This window comes from Exophiala spinifera (assembly GCF_000836115.1).
Source record: "Exophiala spinifera strain CBS 89968 unplaced genomic scaffold supercont1.5, whole genome shotgun sequence".
Classification (NCBI taxonomy): Eukaryota; Fungi; Ascomycota; class Eurotiomycetes; order Chaetothyriales; family Herpotrichiellaceae; genus Exophiala; species Exophiala spinifera.
In genome coordinates this window covers 1,464,779-1,484,052 of record NW_015622517.1, presented here as the reverse complement: position 1 = coordinate 1,484,052, position 19,274 = coordinate 1,464,779, and the positions used below count along the sequence as shown (strand labels likewise).

Sequence of the window (19,274 nt, the reverse complement as noted above, 5' to 3'; positions counted from 1 at the left end):
TGGAGCGAAGTCGTTCGTGTCTACCAGAATTGAGAGAGGGACGGCGTTCTTTTAAAGCCATCGAACTCTCCTACCTGGAGACCGGAAGTGCACTTCCTGCTATGGCTGGTGGTGTTCTTTCCGTAGGCCGCTCGTCCTCCTTCACGAGAGGGTCGGTCCCTCAGTCGCCGAGGGCCAGAATGTCAAAACGGCTCTACACTGGAGAACTAAGGAGAGCTAAGTCAGGTATGTAGAGCTAGCTGTACCGTGACGGAGTTTGACTCCCACCAATGATTTCCAGAGCACAAACCACATCCACAACGACATTAGTCTTGTGCTCTCCTTCCGCTAGTCAAGACATCCGGGGCTCAAGAGAATGTTGATGAATGGGCGAGGGCGTCTTATCCACGAAGGGGGGTTGTAGACTTGGGATGGGGCTGGTGAGGCACCCAACTTACCTAGAGAGGGCCTAAATATTCAGCCGCCGTGAGTACCTAACAAACTTAAGAAACCCACCTTGGTTGCCCTGTAAGGACAACCTATAGATAGATTTTCAGGAGCCCTGGTGCACAACCTCAGGCGGAGGCTTACAGGCCTCGACACCTGTTTCGATAGGCACGGCAGGCTCTGTAACTTAGGGCCGGTGAGGGTACCCTCCAATAGATAACGTGGAGTAATCGACGCACACGGTACGGAGTACACTACCTACCTAGGTAACTTAGCACCAGGGAATATTTTTCAGAGGGAAAAGCGACTATCTAATTAGGTAGGTACTAACTAGTTAGAGGAAGATTAGTTAGTTTCTCCTCCAGGGGTGCCGATAAACCGTCAGTAGGTACTCCGTAAGGGGGGCAGAGAGAGAGAGAGAGAGAGAGAGAGAGAGAGAGTTACGGGCGCGCCTGTAGGCGTCGCTTATGGGCTTATGTGTGGGCGTACTTTATAGACCTACTTCAACTATAGTTAGGAGGTGGTCGGGAGAAGTACTTAAGAAGGGTGCTTGGGAGAGCGTCTAGAGGCGTCTCCAACTAAAGGGGTTGTTTGTGGGCTTTGTTTAGGGGAGAGTCTCAGGTAACTAACTACTTGAACTAATGGAGTGTCTCGGGGGAAGCCCTAGTTAGTTAAGGAAGTGTCTAGGGAATGTCCTTGGGGGAGTGTCTACGGGAGGGATTACCTTAGGGGGAGAGCCCCTCCCTCGGGGGTCCCCAGGTGGGTGGCTAGAGAAGTGTCCATGAGTCTCTCTGGAGGACTTTGCTTAAGGGGCTCGTTTGGGGTGCGTAGGGGTTACTTGGGGGGGTGGGGGTGTTTGCGTCCGTGTCTGTCGGTATTGGTGTCATCGGCCGGGGTTGGCGCTGCTGTGATAAGAGGTATTCCACCGTACCTATTACTTTATTACAGTACTACAGTGGAGGAACTCGGACTGCGGCTACGACCCGAAACGGCACGAGCCTTGTGGTGTGGTGCCAGTTTGTATGTGTGTGGATAATGGCCAACAACTCAAGCCTACTGTAAGTGCTATGGAGTATCCTACGGGTGATGGAGTCTGGCTGGAACATGGAGCACGTCCATTGAAGCTGAGGTACCTGCGCTACGGTGTGTGCTACCCAGGCCCAAAAAACACCAAGCACTCATAAACGCTAACACCCAAGTGCGGTGTTCAAATGACAGTTTACAGAACTACGAGGTACGTGACACCGGTGACTTGAGGTAGGAAAAGGTTGGAGAGAGGTGGGAATGGCGAAAACCCTGAACAAACCCATGGTCGAGCGAGGGAGGGAGAAGGGAGGAGGGGGTGGCGCTCAACCCTTGCATCCTGTGCCGCCCTCGGGCATGAGAGAAAGGGGGGAAGATCCTGGATGCAACAAAGCCATAGGCCATAGGCAGATAAGTTCTCTCCTCCCGGGCGCGTTATCACCTACGAGTGACTGGTCAAGCTGCAATCTTAGCGTGGGACAGGCTGCTTCAGGGTCGCCCTTTTGTGCCGGTGCAATGCAAGCCCCCATGCAGTCTTACAGTATGCAGCGGGTGAGGGTGGTGGGCGCTGGGCAGTCGCTGGTCGGGACGAGTACTAGTTAACTACTGTACAGTACTCCGTACACAGCGCTGGACCAACGCCGAGAGGGCAACAAGTCGTGCTCGGCTGATGGACAGGGTCGTCCAATGCCCTGTCAGTTCTCTCTGATGCAGCCAATCCGTGAGTGTCGATGTTCGCGTTGCTTTCTAATTCTCGACAGGGGACTTCTCGATCGACTGGGCGCCAGGGAACTGGCAGCGTCCGGGGCGAGGAGGAGCCCTGCACTGTACTTCTTTCTCTCCTTTCGAAGTAATAGGCCTCACAGACCGCGGTCTCCAAATCCCGTATTCGGAGGACGTACGAGTACCTCCGTACTGTAGGACCCAAACAAAGCTTCGAGGCTGCCACGGGGATGCATAGCTTGGCAGTGCAAAGCCCGGTTGTAACGTTGCGTCCGCCTCTGTCGGTAGACTCCGTTTCGACAGACACGGACACTCTCCAACTCACAAGGAATCGATACTCAGGTAGTTATTGTAGGTCGGTCAGCCCCAAAAAAAATCAGAGCTACGGCAAACACACTTTGGCTTCCGGTCTTTGGGCCTCCGATTGAGTTTCACAACTGTGATCATCACTCCGCAGCTTGCCTAGCTTGGTAGATCATTATCTGGGGGCCGGGATAGAGTTCTGACTCCGTCTCAACTCGATGATCTTAGATCAGGTTGACACTAGTTTAGTCGTCATTCGAGTGGCAAGGCTCGTGGCTCGTGGGTTCTTCCGCTATAGGTCAAAGCTTTGATCGAAAGGATCATCTAAAGTTTGTCTCTGCCGACATATTCTGTTGGAGGCTAATTGGCTCTCCAGGCCTGTGGCGTCAACGGGTTCATGGATATCAGAAGGGAGGACCGGAATTAATGCATGTGCATCTCGGTGTGAATGAGGTTGTGTTCCCCCGAGGCGAAAGGCCATTCTTAACCCCGAAGAGCGAGCAAGGATCATGACTTGACTTCGGCCTCGTATCGCTCGGAGTCCGTGAAAGCAAGTTCTGAGAAAGACATGCTAGCCACTTTGCCCGTCGTATGCAACTGAGGTTTCTTGACGCCTTGAGCCAAGACTTACAAAGTCAGATTGTGATTTGTAGCTCAGTGAGCTGCTGTTGTTGCGTCTGATGGTGCATACAAATGCGATCAATCACTGTTGAGTGGCGCCTGTGCAGGTGTGCTCTACAATATGTTCGAGTCCCCAAAACATGTTCCTCTTTGTTAGCTTTAGGATAAGTGATGGCCGCATTTTCACAAGCCAATGAAACAACAGAATCCCGCATTTTTGAGCAACCCGACTGCAGATTGTGTCTCTGTCTCGGTGAGAGCCTTTGAGCTTTGAGGATTGTGAAATGTAATTCCCCCGAAAGAAAACGCTCGAATACCTAAGGTGGGTATTGCCTCGTACTGTAGACAGATAGCGGTCGTCTTGTTTGTCTCCCACGGCAAGTTCCCTCAGCTTTGTGTTTGGTACGAGCATAAACTTTTGGAAGGATACGACATGAGATTATGAAGTACGAGGGCGAGCTGTGCTCAAAGGGGTTATTGTTCACACCCTGGGCAAGGTATTTCGCGGCTCGCATCCCTGACCAACCATTGCCGACGGGGACAGGGAGTTTTGACCAAGGTTACGGCGACAACATACCCGCCAACCATAAAACGGGGTGTGTGGGCCGAGTGACAACTTGATCCCCTGGTAGGCGGCGGTTCGGTGATAGGGAGATTCTGAAGCCGTGACCTGACTGCGGTGCAGACGAGTTAGTGCCGTCATCCGCCATCACCGCCCGTTGAAATCCTGGGAGATAAGCGAGAGACCATGGTAGATGGGGCCTTCGGGCCGGTGGACGACGGAATTCCCACCATCTGCTTTCTGCACTAGTCAGTGACAAGATGCACAACACTATCCTGGCCTTGCATTCCGTAAAGAGGAGGCTGATGGCAGAATGGACTGATCATGTGAAGATGGAATCAGGGTTCGTAAAGAGTAGCGAATACGTGCTGTCAGGAGCGTCAACCTGGTCTTGGAAAGCACGCGCCGGACCACTTACCACGCCGAGCATACGGATATCTCCTTACCGCTTGCATGTCCTTTTGAAAATTCAAAAGATCGTGAATCAGCTGCGCGGTGTCGCCCCGCTCCTTCCCTTGTTTGGTCATTGCTGGATGGGACTACCTTTGCTCCTTCTGGGAATCAGGACATACCATGGTCTCGAGTCAACTTTGTGGCTGCTAGCTTGATGGACAGCCGATCGCAAGTGTGCGCCAGGAAAAGGCATTGCTGATCCGAGAGCACGGGGACGACACTGACTCAGTCAATCGCAGGGTCATGAATCTCGTAGCATCCACCAAGCAGCGAGACTGAGGACGGGCCGAGGTTGCCACCGGAGCCAAGTTAAGGCGCCCTAGCAGTTTCAAACCCTCGGGGCCCATGCTTAACAGAGTTCAAGCATCTTGTGAAGGTAGCTTGAAGGGCCACATGATTCCCATGAATTCAGAATCACCCTGCAGCCTGCAAACCAGTGGAGAGCGAGCAGGGACCATCTCTGTCAGAATCCGCCATTCATCCCGACTTCTCTCGGCCGACTCCTCGACAACCGGTCCATCTGGAGAATAGACTTAAATCCAAAGCGTTCGCCAAGAAAGTTGAATTCGACTTCATCTTGTTATTTGTTACCATGCTGTCGGTACCCAATACTGTCCTGTGATGCGACATCTATGATGGCAACTGAGGGGGTCGTGCAGCAGGCCATTAATGGATCCTGACAGAACCGAGTGCTACTCGACCCGGCTACAGCCACTGTAGGAAAGGTCGGGAGTATAGTTCGAAAAGGTCGGTTCAGAGTGATTGGGACAGGTCGACAGAGTGGGAGGCCCAAGAGGTCGGAAGGTTGCTACGTCGAGAGTCGTTCGTCGGTGGCAGGGCACCTGCCAAAGCCGTGCGGCTGTTCAAGTACATAACCCTTCTCCCTCCCTTCTGTTGATCTTCGACATCACATTCCTCATCCACCTCTCAAGCCACACAAAGATATTCTCACCCCCTTTTCACCAGATCAAGAACAAGACTTGGGCATCATGGTCAGACACCGCGTGTTGCAACCCCTCCATCACGACATGAGGTGCCGCCTTGACCCAAGGTATGTTGAGATACATGAGCGCGAGCTCCAATACCACCAAATGAGGATATTTCATCCCTGGCAGCCCAGCCTCCGAGATCAATCTTCTACATTGGCCAGGTATGATGGTCCACGCTACCACACCGAAACGGTCGACTTGGGTATCACGGGTGCCTGTGACATCAGGATTCATAGAACTCACCAGGTGGACGGCCCTCTTCCGGCGATTGTCTGGTGCGCTGGGGGTAAATCTTCTTTTGCCACAGCCGCTGTGCCAATTAATCTTAAGCTAATCGGGACCCAGACGGCATGGTTTTGGGCGACATCAATAGTGATGCTGGCGTTATATCAAGACTTTGTCAAGGTACATAACCATGACGACGCTGGCCCTCTAAATCCTATATGCTGACGCTGTTCGATGCCTTTCAAGATCTTTGCTGCTGCGTGATCAATGTGGCGTATCGACGTGCTCCAGAGCATCCCTTCCCGACCCCGACCAATGATGTGTTTGCGGTGTATGATTGGATTTACGACAATCAACGGCGTCTGGGAATCAATGGGACAATATGCCTGGGAGGTACATCGGCGTGAGTGAGAGTCTGTTCAAAAGGCTTCATGATCAACTTCGTTCACAAAGCTAACTCGATGGGTAGTGGCGCGAGCCTTGCACTCACCACTCTCCTCCAACGCGCAAATCTGGGTCTTCCATTGCCAGCGGCGTTGGTCATGGTTGCTCCGGCTCAACTCGACAACACTTTGACGACGGAGAACTCTTGTGAATGGAGGCGTAGGCAGTATGCTCCTTGGACCGGCGTTGAAACGGCGTTGAGTTTCCGCCAGCTGTACCTGCCCGACGGGCCACGGCGGGAGAGTTGGGTACAAAATCCAATGAAGGTTCCGGACGAGATCCTGAGCAAGGTCACTTTACCTCCAACCTTCTGCTTGACCATGGAATGCGACATCTTTTTCGGAGAGGCTGATGCATTTTGTGAGCGACTATACAACAAAAAACATTTCGTGCGAGAGTTGATATACGAGGGTTTGCCTCACATGGCTTTGTCGATGGGTCAAGTTTTTCCAGAGGTATACGACAAGATGAGAGATATATTCATGAGAATATTCGATGTGGACATGCGCGTATTTGCAGGGCTATCCTGGCCGCCACAAAAGGCGGCTTTGGCCTAGCCTCTGCGTCACGGGGGAAATTGCGATGGACTCTCTCGGCTGTTGGTTCAGATTTTGTAACCTTTCTATTCCAGAATGTCACACTCACGATGGATGGTTGAAACTACATAGGTACGCTTCTGACTGAATAATAATGTCACACATGTACGAAAAGCCTGGGCGGTTTAAGCGGTTCAAGGTAATTCCGCTTCCGAGTTCAAAGCAGCCTGACGTGACTTCCAATTATGTAACGAGGGCACCTTGGGTAAAGGTAAACCCCAAAACGCACACAAGGGTGCCTACGACGCACACACTCGGGTCAATCCATCTCCTAGTACAATCACGACTTTGGTCTGTATGAGGTTGACGCTTCGGGCCAACAATCAGTGCCATTTGTCTCGAATCACCTATTTTGGAAACCTTCCAAATTATTTCGAACAAAACTCCAAAGTGTTAGTTGCTCTGCAACCTAAGCCCTTGCATATCCTGGACGCATTCTGCCTTGAGACAAGGCGCAAGGCAACTCGCTGCAGCTGCTGCCGGCATCCTCCAGGCTCTCGATAATGGGACAGTATGCACACCCGGCAGGCGCATGGCGCCTTTCCGCATGGCTGCTTCGTACCAACGAGGGTCGGGTCAATTTGCCCAGATACTTTGAGCCGCAATGCTCCTCGAATCCTGAGACTTAAGTCAGGCAGCCCACCACTACCCCAGGATGCCTACCACGGTGATACCGCCTTGGGCTGCATTGCACACTGGGAGCAGCATAAGCGAGAAGAGAAATCTTTTCTCATTGCTCGCCAACATAGACTGCCTGAGAACTGGTTGCCTTCTCCGAATGCTCCAGTTGCCCCCAAAGAAGGCGACGGATACGTTTGATCAGGACCGACAAGGCCAAGCAGGCCTTAAGAGTGGCTCCTAATTCCTGCACCACAGCCAGTGACTTCCTTGCCATACAACCATCTTGCCAAACAACATTCCTTCCGAATCCTGGGTATACTCGTCTCAGTCTTGTTTGCATTAATCAGCATGGACAGTGCTGAACCCCCCAGTCATCGAGACAATGCCATCTCTGTTGCTGTTCAGGGCCACGAGCCTCATCGCCTCAGACCTGGTCCGTCCAGCATGATATCACCTCAATTTACCACGAGTCAGCATTATGATTTGCGAGATCAGCAGGATGACCTCCTGGACAGGCTTGCGGGCCAATATACCTCTTTCGAAGCCCATGACATGCTGGTAAAGGCCTTTGAGAAGACAATCACAGGAAAACTGTCGGCGAGTTTCAAAGACGGTATCAGACTCGCTGAAGTTATCGAAGACGCAATCAAGCCAAAGATTGGTATCACCTTCCTCGCAGGCGCTGACACCCCTCAAGTGAACCAGATGGAACAGATCCAGATGTCCCAGAAAGAGCCTGATCAGAAGGACGCCTCATGGCGAGTTAATACTGCGGGAGCTCTGCTCAAGAATTTTGACGTTGACAAATCCATGTCAATCATCGCTACTGACAATACACCAACAGTGATTGCTGCGGCACGCCAGCGCATGAATGCCACAGGCCCATTTACTGATCCTGATACCCCATCGAATCATCGAGCTCTAGCTCTACGGCGGCATCAAGATCGGATTGTTACTATACACAGTGACAATGTCAAGGTCGTCAGCGATTTGTTCTCTGACAAATGGGACCTTGAAGGTCTCCTGGTCGAAGTTGATCAGTCAAGCCTCGTCGCGGTCATCTTGAACTATCGGCACATCATCAATCGTGGTGGTTCCAACCTGTCCTGTGGAGAGACAGTGAGTGACTAGCCTGGTACACTATCTTGTCCAGCTGACAGTTTGCTAGATCAAGCTGCTTGATAACATGATCGAGGATGCTCGCAGACTCTGTATTCGAAGTCCTATTCTATTCAGAATGTCTACTCGAAGGCATATCATCTCATCCAAGAACACTCGCTATGGCGTGGACCACGGCACGATGTTTCAGACATTGACTACTAGTAGTGGTATCAAAAACATTATTTCCCTGAGCGCGGCCTATTTCAATTCGCTAGCTTCCTACAACAGGCAAGAACAACAACTGATCCGACCTAGGTTTCTCCAGATGCTGGTGCTCTTACTGTCTCTGCTCAACGACGGTATGGACACGTTCCACCGACTCACTGGAGCGTACCTCTACTGACACATAAGCGAACCAGATGACCTGAGTGAATTGGCCGAATTCCTCGAAGTGACCTATTCTATTCAAGCCCACAGGCAGCACATCGAACTTCTCATCCTTAAAGTGCTCCCACTCATGTCGATAAACTCCAAAATCTTTCTGCGGTCCCTCATCATTGCCTGCGATGGTCCTCTGGCAAATCCAGATCCCGAGCTCTCTGAGCAGCCTCAACTCTGGAGCATCTTTCTTCATCATCTGGTCGACCATCAATACCTTCTGCCCGGCACTCTCGAGCAGGTAGGCAGTCCAGAGTGCTCTTGGGTTATCAAGTGGCCAGAAAAGGGTTACTCTGATTCCGGCGTTTTCAAGCACCTGCAATACGCTGGGCCAGCAAGGGCCATAAATGAGATTCCTCCAATTAATCTTAGTACGGGATACACCTCAAACGAAGTGACAATCATTCTCACGAATGGCTGCCGATACATTGTTTCGGTGGAAGATCTGGAAAATATCACTCGCATGACACCGCGGCGTTATGCGGTCGTTGAAGCGACTCCCGAGGGCAGGTCTTTCAACCTGGACATAACGGATGTCCAGGTCAATGAGCCTCTTTACAGGGCCATATGGGAAATCAATACCACCCTCAACGTCGTAAAGAGTATTCTCCCGGCTCGACCAAAACACACAATGACTGCACGTCTCAACAACATCATTGGGGAAAGGATTCCCCTCTCACGAAGACTCAGCCGAGGAGGGTCACCTAGCGAGCAATCGCTTCTTCCAGAGATCCAAGGTTCAGGCCGTTTGACATATCACGTTGCGTCCCTCAATGAGCACATGCTCGCCGTCACGTACAAGGTGGAGGGACGAAAAATTACCAGGCGGGAGCTTGTGCGGCACCTGGCGTCGGATCTTAGTAAGATGCGCGCTGCTATCGACGCTATTGAGATGACAGTGCAGCAGACATTTGGCGAGAAGCGCATGCACGAGCGAATGCGACAGACGGTGGACAGTATTCGGGAAAGGCTTGTTGCGGTGTGGCGCCTTTACAGACTCGCGGAAGAAAACAAAGAGAAGATGGAAAAGTACTCGGCAAAACTGGCAGATGAGCCAATATCAAAGGTTTTATACCCGATTGGTGCCGAAGAAACGCCCGTTGCCGTCTGGAACAATTACAAAGCATGGCGCGGCGGCAACGGGGATGTTATCTACATCGAATCTCAGCGTCGTTCTGTCCATTCGGTCATACTGTTGAACGATGGTATGACTATGGAAGTTTGTTTCCATGGACACGAAACGAAATATTTCGTCACCCCGCTGACAAAGGTCGAGGACGGCGAACACGAGGAAGAAATCAAGCCTGAAGACAATGTCATTCTCGCAGGCCAATACCTCATTGTCGTCGAAAACAACGGGGTAACTTTCACGCCAAATGAGCTGCCAAATTCATCTCATCGACCTGCCAAGCCAAAGGACGGGCCTTTTGGACCTTCTCAACATGCGCCGGCAAGGAATGGGCCTGTCAATGAGAGGTATCCCAGGGCAGAAAGGCGAAGTGTCCCGGAATCCGCTCGAAGAACTCACCGGCCCCAAATGCAGCTGGAAACGGTTTTGAACTGGTTGAAGGTCACGGGAGTGGAAACTCCGAGGAGGAGGAGAAGACATCCTCAGACTGACGCTACCCACATGATCATTAGTGCTATTCGTTGATTTGATGAATATGGGATTCTGCCACAAAGTAGGGAGTTCAGACTGATGGATGTCTCTATCGCAATGCTCTCGTAGGCAAACGAAAGTACAGCGTGAGTTAAAATACGGAAACGGTAGGCTATAGCAAATTGGAAGAAGCGAAATGATTGGGACTTGCTGTCAAGCTGCTGATACAGATTAGATTGGCGAAGGTAAGGGTGGGAACTGGCAGGAAAATGGCTGGATGAGAACTATCATGAGATGATGAGATGCCTCAAGCCAAACCCCAATTTCCACGGCCCGTGGCTGACAGGAAGGACGGGGCGGGGCCACTTGATGACAAGGACCTTGGTACAGTGGTAAGTGCTTGAACGAGTCCTTTGATCGTCGAGGAATTGTACTCTGTAGTCGTCGGGTTATCGAGACGACGATAAGAGGATGTCGCCTTGTACATCTGGATAGTGGTGGGCTGAGGCGTGACGCAACGCAAGAGAACTGGTACTGTACAGTAATATTGTAGTAACCACAGACAGGCATCCCCTGCCCAAGGCCATGGCCTAACAAACAATAATGTACCTGGGAGGGACGCGGGTGTTTCCGAAGCCCCTGAATCACCCGGTTCGCAATGCGTCGACGACTCTTTCAGGCCACGCTCTCGGCGATTGATGCTGTGTTGGCTGTCCAGAGATCGTGAAAAGAGATCAATATGATCTCTGGTAATAATGTCACTGACCCGTCACTCTCCGACATGCTCGAGGGCTTTCTTGAATCGCTCTGTCCAGACACTGACGCTCGTGCAAGTTGCTGGCCCAAGCAACCCTCTCGTGTCAAATCTGCAATCTCGGTCAATCATCCACCAACCTGCAGGTACCACAGAGTCTAAACCGAGTTGGTGCTTAGGCGGCCTGGTGGCGTCGAAACTAAGCCCAGGAACACCAATGACTCCCTGGGAGAGCCTCGTCCCTGGTGCACTTGCAACCCCGTGGTTAATTAGATTTCCCACCTGTAGAACCATCTGCTCCACTGCACTGCTATTCTTTCTTCATGAGAGAGGGAGAGAGAGACCGGACATTGTAGTCAGTCTGTCACTGACCGCGTCACTTGCTGCTCTCCAGCTTGTTGATTACCTTCAATTCTCTCATGCGCTGACTTTGCTGCTGCTGCTGCACCTTTTCTCGTCGCACGCGACTTTTCGATTCTTCAACCGGATCCTGTTGTTCCTATTCACACCCTTTTGGTGCCGATTGTCGCCCTTCTTTTATCGACAATTGTGCCGGACGCTCCTTAATTCACCTACCTTTTCCCAGTCACTCCCTTGCGAACCGCAACGAACTGTGCCGGCGACATTGGCTTTTATTCTCTCGCTGAAACGTGAGAACGAGACAAAAGACTCGTTGGAGAGCGCACAACTGAACAACCAAGAGAGCCTTTTGAGGCGGGAGAATAAACAAAGACTTCGATAGTCACTGGTGTTGAAATATACAAGATCAAAGATGGGTCACGCCCACCACCAACATTTCCACGACAGGATGGTAGAGTTGGCGCGACGACAAGATGGCGTCAGCACAGATGGAGGTACAGTCTACTCTGTTGTCTATGTGACCGCCGAGCCAACCTTCACTGGTGTTATTGGAGGCTACACAACCTTGAGCGCAGGATCCAACAGCATCCCCGCGGTAGCCACTGCTTCCACAGGAGGCGCGCAAGATGCTGGAACAACCGGGGCATCCGTGGAGTTCAGCACTGCTCCGGCGGAGACAGTTGTTGTCACCGCCAGTGCAAGCAACTCCTTTGACACCGCTGCGGGAGCAGCGACTACCGCAGCAACTACAGGACCAGACTCAGTCCCCAGCGCCTCTGTATCGACGACCTTGTCAACCAACAATGTGGCAGCTTTCACCAGTTCCGGCGCTTCGTCCACTGGTGCAGTCTCTCAGAAAGACTCCTCAAGCGGCTCGAGCGGTGGAATGGGAACGGGTGCAAAGGCGGGGATTGCCATTGGCGTCATTGCAGTCGTCGGTATCATCGCAGTGTTCCTTCTCTGGCTCCTAGGGAAGAAGAAGAGGGAACGGGAGGCTCAAGCGAACAAGGACAATGAGAAGTCGACCTACGGAGCTGGGGCCCCTGCTGCCACTGAACTGATCAACAGAAGTCCCACCATCTCCAGCACCACCGCACCTAGATTAAGTTTGCGACCTGTTTCTCGAATGCTCCCAGAATTCGGCCAACCTAACAAAGCACGACTGAGCGGTGGTAATCTCTTGAACACCGCCGGAGCGCCTGGTGCTGCTTCAGGTCGAAATCTTTCGCCATCTCCTCAACAACCCCGTGGACCAAGCCCGGCTCGCAGCCCAGTGCTGCGTGAGAACCCTTTCGCAGATCCAGAGAATTCAGAGAAGCCAGAGAATCCATTTGCCGATCCTGAAAAGGCTGTCGCTGGCCCAGTCCACGCTGTGTCAGCTCCTGGTGCTGTGCCGACACCTCCCGCCCCCGCCCCCTCTGCCACTCCTGTCGCTGCTGCTACTGCCGCTCTCGGTGGCGTTGCTACTGCTGCAGCTCTTCAAGCGAAGTCGACCCCGGCCCCTGGCCCTGGGCCTGTCGCAGGCCGATCACCTTCGCCTGCACAAGCACCTGCGGTCAACAGCGGATCTGCACCACAACCTCCCGTCGCAGCCACTCCTCAACCCCAAGTTGCCACAAGAGACTCTTCTGCAATTGGTCCATCTACGCCTGTCACCTCGGCTCCGATTGCGGCCGCTGCAGCTCCCGCCGGGTCTCCAGCAAGCGAACCACCTCAAGGCAATGTTTACCGTGTCCTGCTGGACTTCGTCCCTTCCATGGATGACGAGCTAGAGCTCAAGAACGGTCAACTAGTTCGACTGCTCCACGAGTATGACGACGGATGGGTAAGTCCTCCCCTGACCGGCATTGTGTGAGACGATCCGCAAGCTAACACATCTCCAGGCCCTTTGCATTAGGCTTGATCGCTCTCAACAGGGTGTTGTCCCTCGTACGTGTCTCGCCACCAAGCCGTCAAAGCCAAAGCCATCCCATCTGAACCAGTACGCTCGACCTGCTGCACGTGGTCCGGGACCGGCCTCTCGCCCCATGTCGCCCGCCGGAACTCCTCGCAGCCAATACTTCAACTCTCCTCGGCCGGGCATGGCATCTCCTGCGCGCCCAATGTCACCTGCAGGCAGACCCATGAGTCCCGCGGGCGGCCCTAGGCGACCAATGTCTCCCGCAGGTGGCCCTCGACGACCAATGTCCCCTGCACCCATGTCTCCTGCAGGTTCCATGCGACCATCAAGATCAATGAGTCCTGGACCTGGCCAATTCAACCAAGCCCCTCGACCGCTCTCTCCAGGTCCCGGCCCTCAACAGAAGCGGAGCATGTCGCCAGGACCGTCTCGATCGTCTCCCATGGCCGATGTCACCCGACGACGAAGCAACTCAGCGACCATTGTTCGGGATAAGCGCAACTCGCCGATCGGCCCGTCCAAGCTTGGTCTTGGTCCATCCGCTCCGGGCACCGCCTTGTGAGGAGGGACCCGGCTATTGGGAAACGCTGACGACGATGTCATCGTATAGTCCTTCGATCTCTGTACCTACGAAACGAACGTGCAAATGCTTCTCATACCTAGGTGGACGACGATATTCGGCGCATTGATTTCGAAAGGCTTTTGTCAGATGGCTTGCTGGCATGACTTGAGACCTGTTGCTTCCCTTATCTTCTCTTCTTGTCCTTGAGCTTCGCTTTTCGCTTTTCTGTTTTTCAAAACCGAGGACTTGTCTTATTTCATTCTCGGCACAATCTCCGGAGTCGCCATTGTGCAGTAATTAGGAGCACATGTGTATGTTTTTGAGATTGGGCCAGGATGGAGAATCTGACAAATGCGCGGCTGTGTAATGGAGCACGGGGGACTTTTGGCGTTTGTTTGGCTCAAGACAGCCGTGCTGAGATACATAGACCAGGCCCAGAGGTAATGCTCATTGCTCATTGCTCAATGCTCACTGTTCCAGTTGTTGTTGGTTTTTTGGTGCTCTGGGACGCACCGAACCGTTCTGTCTCCATCCGGCTCATTTCTTACGACTCGCGCTCTTCTGACTTTCTTCTCACCCTCGTACTCACGCTCTCACGCACTATCACAACGTGGTTGAGGCTGTCGAGCATGTGCGGAACAAGCAGGTCCAGAAGTCGAGGGAAGTGCAGTTCTTGCGCAATCACGCTAAAACTCTATCAGGCGGAATTGCTGGGGTCGATCCCGTCTTTAGCTTGCGTTATCTCGGTATCCATCACTGGCAATGAGTACAAAGGAGGAACAATCCCCGCAGTCTGGGGTAATAAGCCCCGAATGGCGGGATGCCGTCAATGCATCCCGCAATGGAGAGAGAGGGTTTCCAACAGCCTGTCTCGGGCCATTTCCCTCCGCAACTTGATAACTTTGCTTCTCCAAGCGTGGTAAGATTGAATTCCACTGCGCTCGTCCTCTACCGCCTTTCCCGCTAGTGGCAGCTGACAGATACAGCTCTAACGGGGGGGTTTGCGGGGCATGGCACAATCGGCACCGAAAACCCTCATTCAACCTCGCACCAAGTTCCACCGAAGGAGAAGGAGGACATGCAGCGGGCAGGAAATGGAGGTGTCGCCGGGCGATATGTATATGTCAGAGCTTGAGGTACATCCCACTGCGGCTTCAGCAGCACGGCGAGGCGTAAGTAGATACAATGCATACAGCGCACCTCCTTGCTACCCTTGTTACCCTCTATCTTGGCATACTTTATGCCGACGGAAGGGCTTTCTCGCCATGGTCTCGTGATGGCTCCTTCAATCCCGGGAACGCAAGCAAGTACAAGGGCGACGATTTGGCTCCAGTATACTACGCTGTAGGACCCGAACCTACCATCAACACCACGGTGGCATGGACAGCGTCGACGATCATCAGTCTCAATGCTTCCTCTACAGTGGCCACCCTCGATTATGGTTCTGAAGCCGCTGGCATTCCTTTCATATATGTGCAAAGCTTGTCAGGCCCGGCCCAGCTAGAGCTGCGGTATGGAGAGCAATTCCCTGCCCTCCAAAACCCGAATGGCGATGGGCCATGGACTTTTATCAATGGTCTCACCAACACCTTCAGAACCGAGACATTAAATATCACTACGACGGGCCGTGTGGAATCATTCTTTGTGCAGGGTGGACAACGATGGCAGTCTGTCCGGTTGCTCACTGAAGCACCAATCTCGTTGAGTGCCGGACTTCGGTTGACCTCGGATCACTTGGCTCCCGCGCAGCTCAGCGGCCGCTTCAGTGCATCAAATCCACTGTACGAGGAGATCTTCGACTTGGGAGGTCGAACCGTGCAGGCGGCCTGCATCGACAGGGGTGCCGCGCCGTCTGTGTGGGAAGTCACCTCGGACGGGGTCAGAGTCCGGGGTCAGCAGACGTCACAAAGTATTGTCGGCATCAACTTCTCCAACTACACCATCTCGTTCATGACAAAGGTCATACAGAGTGGGACGGCTTTCCGCGTGGCTTCAGGCGTGTTTCCTTATGGAGCTTACTTTGTGCTCACAACCCAATCAACCCCTTACTTGGACACCAATCGAACAGTACTACCAGCAAATTCTCTCATCTGGAACTACGGCTGGTCGATGGTCAACCAGTCTACACTTGCTGTGCCTGCCGTACACGTCCTTCCCCTCAAGACACCCATCGTGCCGGATACCTGGTACAACATCGCGCTGGAGATCACGTCGACTGGATATAACATCTCCCTCGATGGCCGGAGCCTAGCATTTATCTCGTCCGAGGAGATTCTTGCGCTCTTAAATCCTCTCTGGGGCAGTCCAACCTGGTACAGTGGCACGTGGGGATTTGGCCCATTCCAGGGTCAGGATGCTTTCTTCAAGGACGTAAAGGTCATCGCCAAGAATGGAACCGTCCTGTACAACAATTCGATGATGTCGAGTGATGTTCTGGCGGAATATAGCGTGCTCCCCAACCCAAACCCTGTGTGTATGGACGGGGCGAAGCGAGATCGCCTGGTATGGGTCGGAGACTTTGCACACACGTGCAGAGTCGTGCTTCACAGTACGAACCGCCTAGATTACCTTCGTGGTAGCATCTCTCAAGCGCTGGCGTGGGCCTCCGACCATGGTCCCACCGCAGGGTTTGTCGGAATGGACAGCCCGTTGGGGACTACCGCACTGTCAAAGGCCGCATACAGCGATCACCTGTACTCTCTCTTCGACTACCAGGACCTATTCATCCTCGCTCTCGGCGACTACTATTGGGCGACTGGAGATTTGGCATTCATCAAGGCCCACTGGTCACAAATCGGCGCCGCTGTCGATGGGAGGCTGACGTTGAACAACCCAACGACTTCTCTATCAGAGACGCCCGACATCCAAGGCATTTACTTCCTCGGTCCGGCCAATGGATCAGCCGCATCTGCTGTGAATGTTCTGGCTCTCCAGCGCGCCGCATCGCTGGCGAGTGCAGTTGGCGACGTCGCCTCTGTTCATAAGTGGACAGCCGTTGCGCAAAGTATCAGTACCGCAATCAATTCGCTACTCTGGAATCCAGAAAGCGGAGTCTATTCACTGTCTACGGCGTACCCCGACGACTTTTCCCTCGCCGCGATTGCTTTCACCATCCGAGCCGGGATTGCAAACGCGACGCAAGCCGCGGCGATGATCCAAAAGGTCCCCCAACTACGTCTTGGTATAGGATTCAAAGACAGCTCAATGGTCAACAGCACAGCTACAACTCAATTGTCGCCCAACACGCAAGGGTTCCTTTTGGAGGCCCTGTTTCTTGCCCATAGGGATTTCGGAACGCCACTGGACTCTGCGCGCGTCCTCCTCGACACGTTCTGGGCTGCAATGGTGACTCAGAATCAATATTACTCGGGGGCCAGTTGGGAGTATACATACCCGGACGGCTCGCCGGGAATCGACCTGTTCACGTCATTGTCCGATCCTTGGGGTGCGGCCCCGACCTACCTCCTCTCGGAATATGTCCTTGGTATTAGTGCCACCAAGCCTGGATATACAAGCTGGTCCATGCAGCCTCTTGTCGAGGGCCTCGGTCTGACGCACGCGTCTGGCACGGTACCGACACCTTCAGGACCAATCGAAGCAAATTGGCATATCGTCGGCAACAATGCGACCATCTGTGTGTCTGCTCCAAAGGTGAGCCGTGGGCAGATTGTATTCGGAGGGCAGAAATTTGCCGTCAGCGGGGGACAGCAACACTGCGTCAACGTCGCGCTCTGAGAATGTCAGCCCCTACTCCGTAGAGAAAGGAAAGAAATGGGACCCCGGGGGATAGCGTCCTGCCGAAAGGCGGAGAAAAGGCAGAACAATCAATGTTAATCCTCCAAGTAGAAAAAGCCGCTAAATCAGAGTCTTTGCAACTTCGGGATCAATATGGCTTCTCCCGCTCATGCTTGCTAAATGATCGTGGTGCCGGTTTGATACCAGCCTTGCCCTGAGCTGCGACTGTGTCGCTGCAACCGTCTGGATTCTGTAAATGCTTCCAGGAGAATGTGAAGAACACCCATACTGCGCCACTGCTCCTAACGTGAGGGGCTCACCTCGAGTGGCGGTGCCGAGATCTACAGACTACCTACGTTGACGCCGACTGCGCCACACCATCGAGACAAGTCCCGCCTTCATAAACCCTCCAGGCTGACATCTTTTGAACTCAGATAGGTCCTTAAGAGGGACGCCTTTCCTCTGACTTCTACTCGGAGGCAGGCTCATTCCACAGAGTAGCCACGCAGCCTCCCTTAGCACATCATGCCGGCTCCCCTCGCTCGAGGTAAGTCAATAATGTCCCCGTGCTCTCCCTTACATCATGGCTAGTGGCTGTCCGTTGTCTGGTCTCATCTGAAAGCACATAAAAGCCGGTGATGGCTGCGTGTGAGATGTGGCCTTTCAGCGAAGCGAGTCTCAATGCTCACCATGGTACCCCCTGCAGGTCTGATCATCGCTGCCACCATCGTGGTGGCAGCCGGCATCGCCGCATACGAGAACCCAGAAGTCCGAGCATGGATCGATCGAACAAGACACAAGATTGCCATGGGCCTCCATAACCTTGGAGATGAGATTGGTCCCAAGAAGTCCTCTCGGCCGCACCGCCCTTCGAACGATGCTTCGATGCACGAGGAGCAAGGAGAATCCGCAGAACTGCGAAGGAGAGCTGCCATCGCCGAAATCATGGAGCGAGGGCGCATAATGGAGGAGAGGCGCAAAAGAAGAAAACTATCCGGCCAGGAGTCAAGAACGCCCTCCTTTGATACCCTTGTGGACGACAACGGTATCCTTATCCAGGATATGGTGGGCACGCAGTCAGGTACACAAGCGCAGTCATCAGCTGTTGAGCCAGTGGCGCAGCCTGATGTTCTACGAGCCCGCGGAGGACTGTCCGAAGTCCGCAAAGGGTCTCCCGGTGCTCAGCAGTCAGCAGAAGCATCTCTACCTATGACCCAGTCGCCCATAAACCCCTTCGAGCCAGCAGACTCTTCTGCCTTCGAATCACGGTACGAACGGGAAATGCGCGAAGCGTGGAACATTCCACTATCAGACAGGCGCATCGAGATTCCTACAAGTCACCCATCCGAGAGTCTAGTTGAATTGACGCCTACCACTGAAAACGCTCCTGATCCGGACTACTCCATACCGACCGCCGAGTATCTTCATCAACGCTTCGCTCAGCCAGAATATTTCTCTGCAGTCGCATCCAATTCGAGCCACACATTTTCCGATCATGAATCACAACATGAACCCTCGGCGGAGAGTAGACGTCTGAGCCACCCTTCCGGACTGGACTCTTTCTCTCCCCATGCTTCAAACACTTCCTCTCGCGCTCCCACCATCGACGGTAGCCTGAGCAGCATCCACGCAAGTGAGGCTGAAGACGGTGAGGATGACCTCCTCAGCGAGATAGGTGATGGAATTCGGACCCCTGCAAGTGTCTGGACCGAAGTAGGGTCGACTGTAAGTGGAGATGCGTTTTAGAAATGAGTCGCTACAAGGTGTTCTGGAGTCGAACGGCGGCGTCTGTTGTTGTGCAATGACTCAAATCGAGAGCTCCAGTCTTATGAGCATGC

General features: G+C 53.3%; 5 protein-coding genes across 5 annotated transcripts; all 5 read left to right on the top strand.

The window, feature by feature from the left end:
* Nucleotides 1–5,543: 5,543 nt before the first annotated feature.
* On the top strand, nucleotides 5,544–6,326 carry PV08_07090 (uncharacterized protein; the record flags this gene model as incomplete). Its single annotated transcript, XM_016381422.1, has 2 exons — nucleotides 5,544–5,728; nucleotides 5,795–6,326. 2 exons carry the CDS (start codon nucleotides 5,544–5,546, stop codon nucleotides 6,324–6,326), a joined length of 717 nt encoding a protein of 238 aa, XP_016234524.1.
* A 1,008-nt stretch (nucleotides 6,327–7,334) lies between these two features.
* On the top strand, nucleotides 7,335–10,179 carry PV08_07089 (uncharacterized protein; the record flags this gene model as incomplete). Its single annotated transcript, XM_016381421.1, has 3 exons — nucleotides 7,335–8,105; nucleotides 8,155–8,446; nucleotides 8,507–10,179. The coding sequence occupies 3 exons, from the start codon at nucleotides 7,335–7,337 to the stop codon at nucleotides 10,177–10,179; spliced, it is 2,736 nt and encodes a 911-aa protein (XP_016234523.1).
* Nucleotides 10,180–11,651: 1,472 nt separating this feature from the next.
* On the top strand, nucleotides 11,652–13,701 carry PV08_07088 (uncharacterized protein; the record flags this gene model as incomplete). The annotated part of the gene is made up of 2 exons (XM_016381420.1): nucleotides 11,652–13,064; nucleotides 13,123–13,701. 2 exons carry the CDS (start codon nucleotides 11,652–11,654, stop codon nucleotides 13,699–13,701), a joined length of 1,992 nt encoding a protein of 663 aa, XP_016234522.1.
* A 1,185-nt stretch (nucleotides 13,702–14,886) lies between these two features.
* On the top strand, nucleotides 14,887–17,436 carry PV08_07087 (uncharacterized protein; the record flags this gene model as incomplete). Its single annotated transcript, XM_016381419.1, has 1 exon — nucleotides 14,887–17,436. One exon carries the CDS (start codon nucleotides 14,887–14,889, stop codon nucleotides 17,434–17,436), a length of 2,550 nt encoding a protein of 849 aa, XP_016234521.1.
* A 690-nt stretch (nucleotides 17,437–18,126) lies between these two features.
* PV08_07086 (uncharacterized protein) lies at nucleotides 18,127–19,182 on the top strand (the record flags this gene model as incomplete). Its single annotated transcript, XM_016381418.1, has 1 exon — nucleotides 18,127–19,182. The coding sequence occupies one exon, from the start codon at nucleotides 18,127–18,129 to the stop codon at nucleotides 19,180–19,182; it is 1,056 nt and encodes a 351-aa protein (XP_016234520.1).
* Between the last annotated feature and the right edge of the window lie 92 nt (nucleotides 19,183–19,274).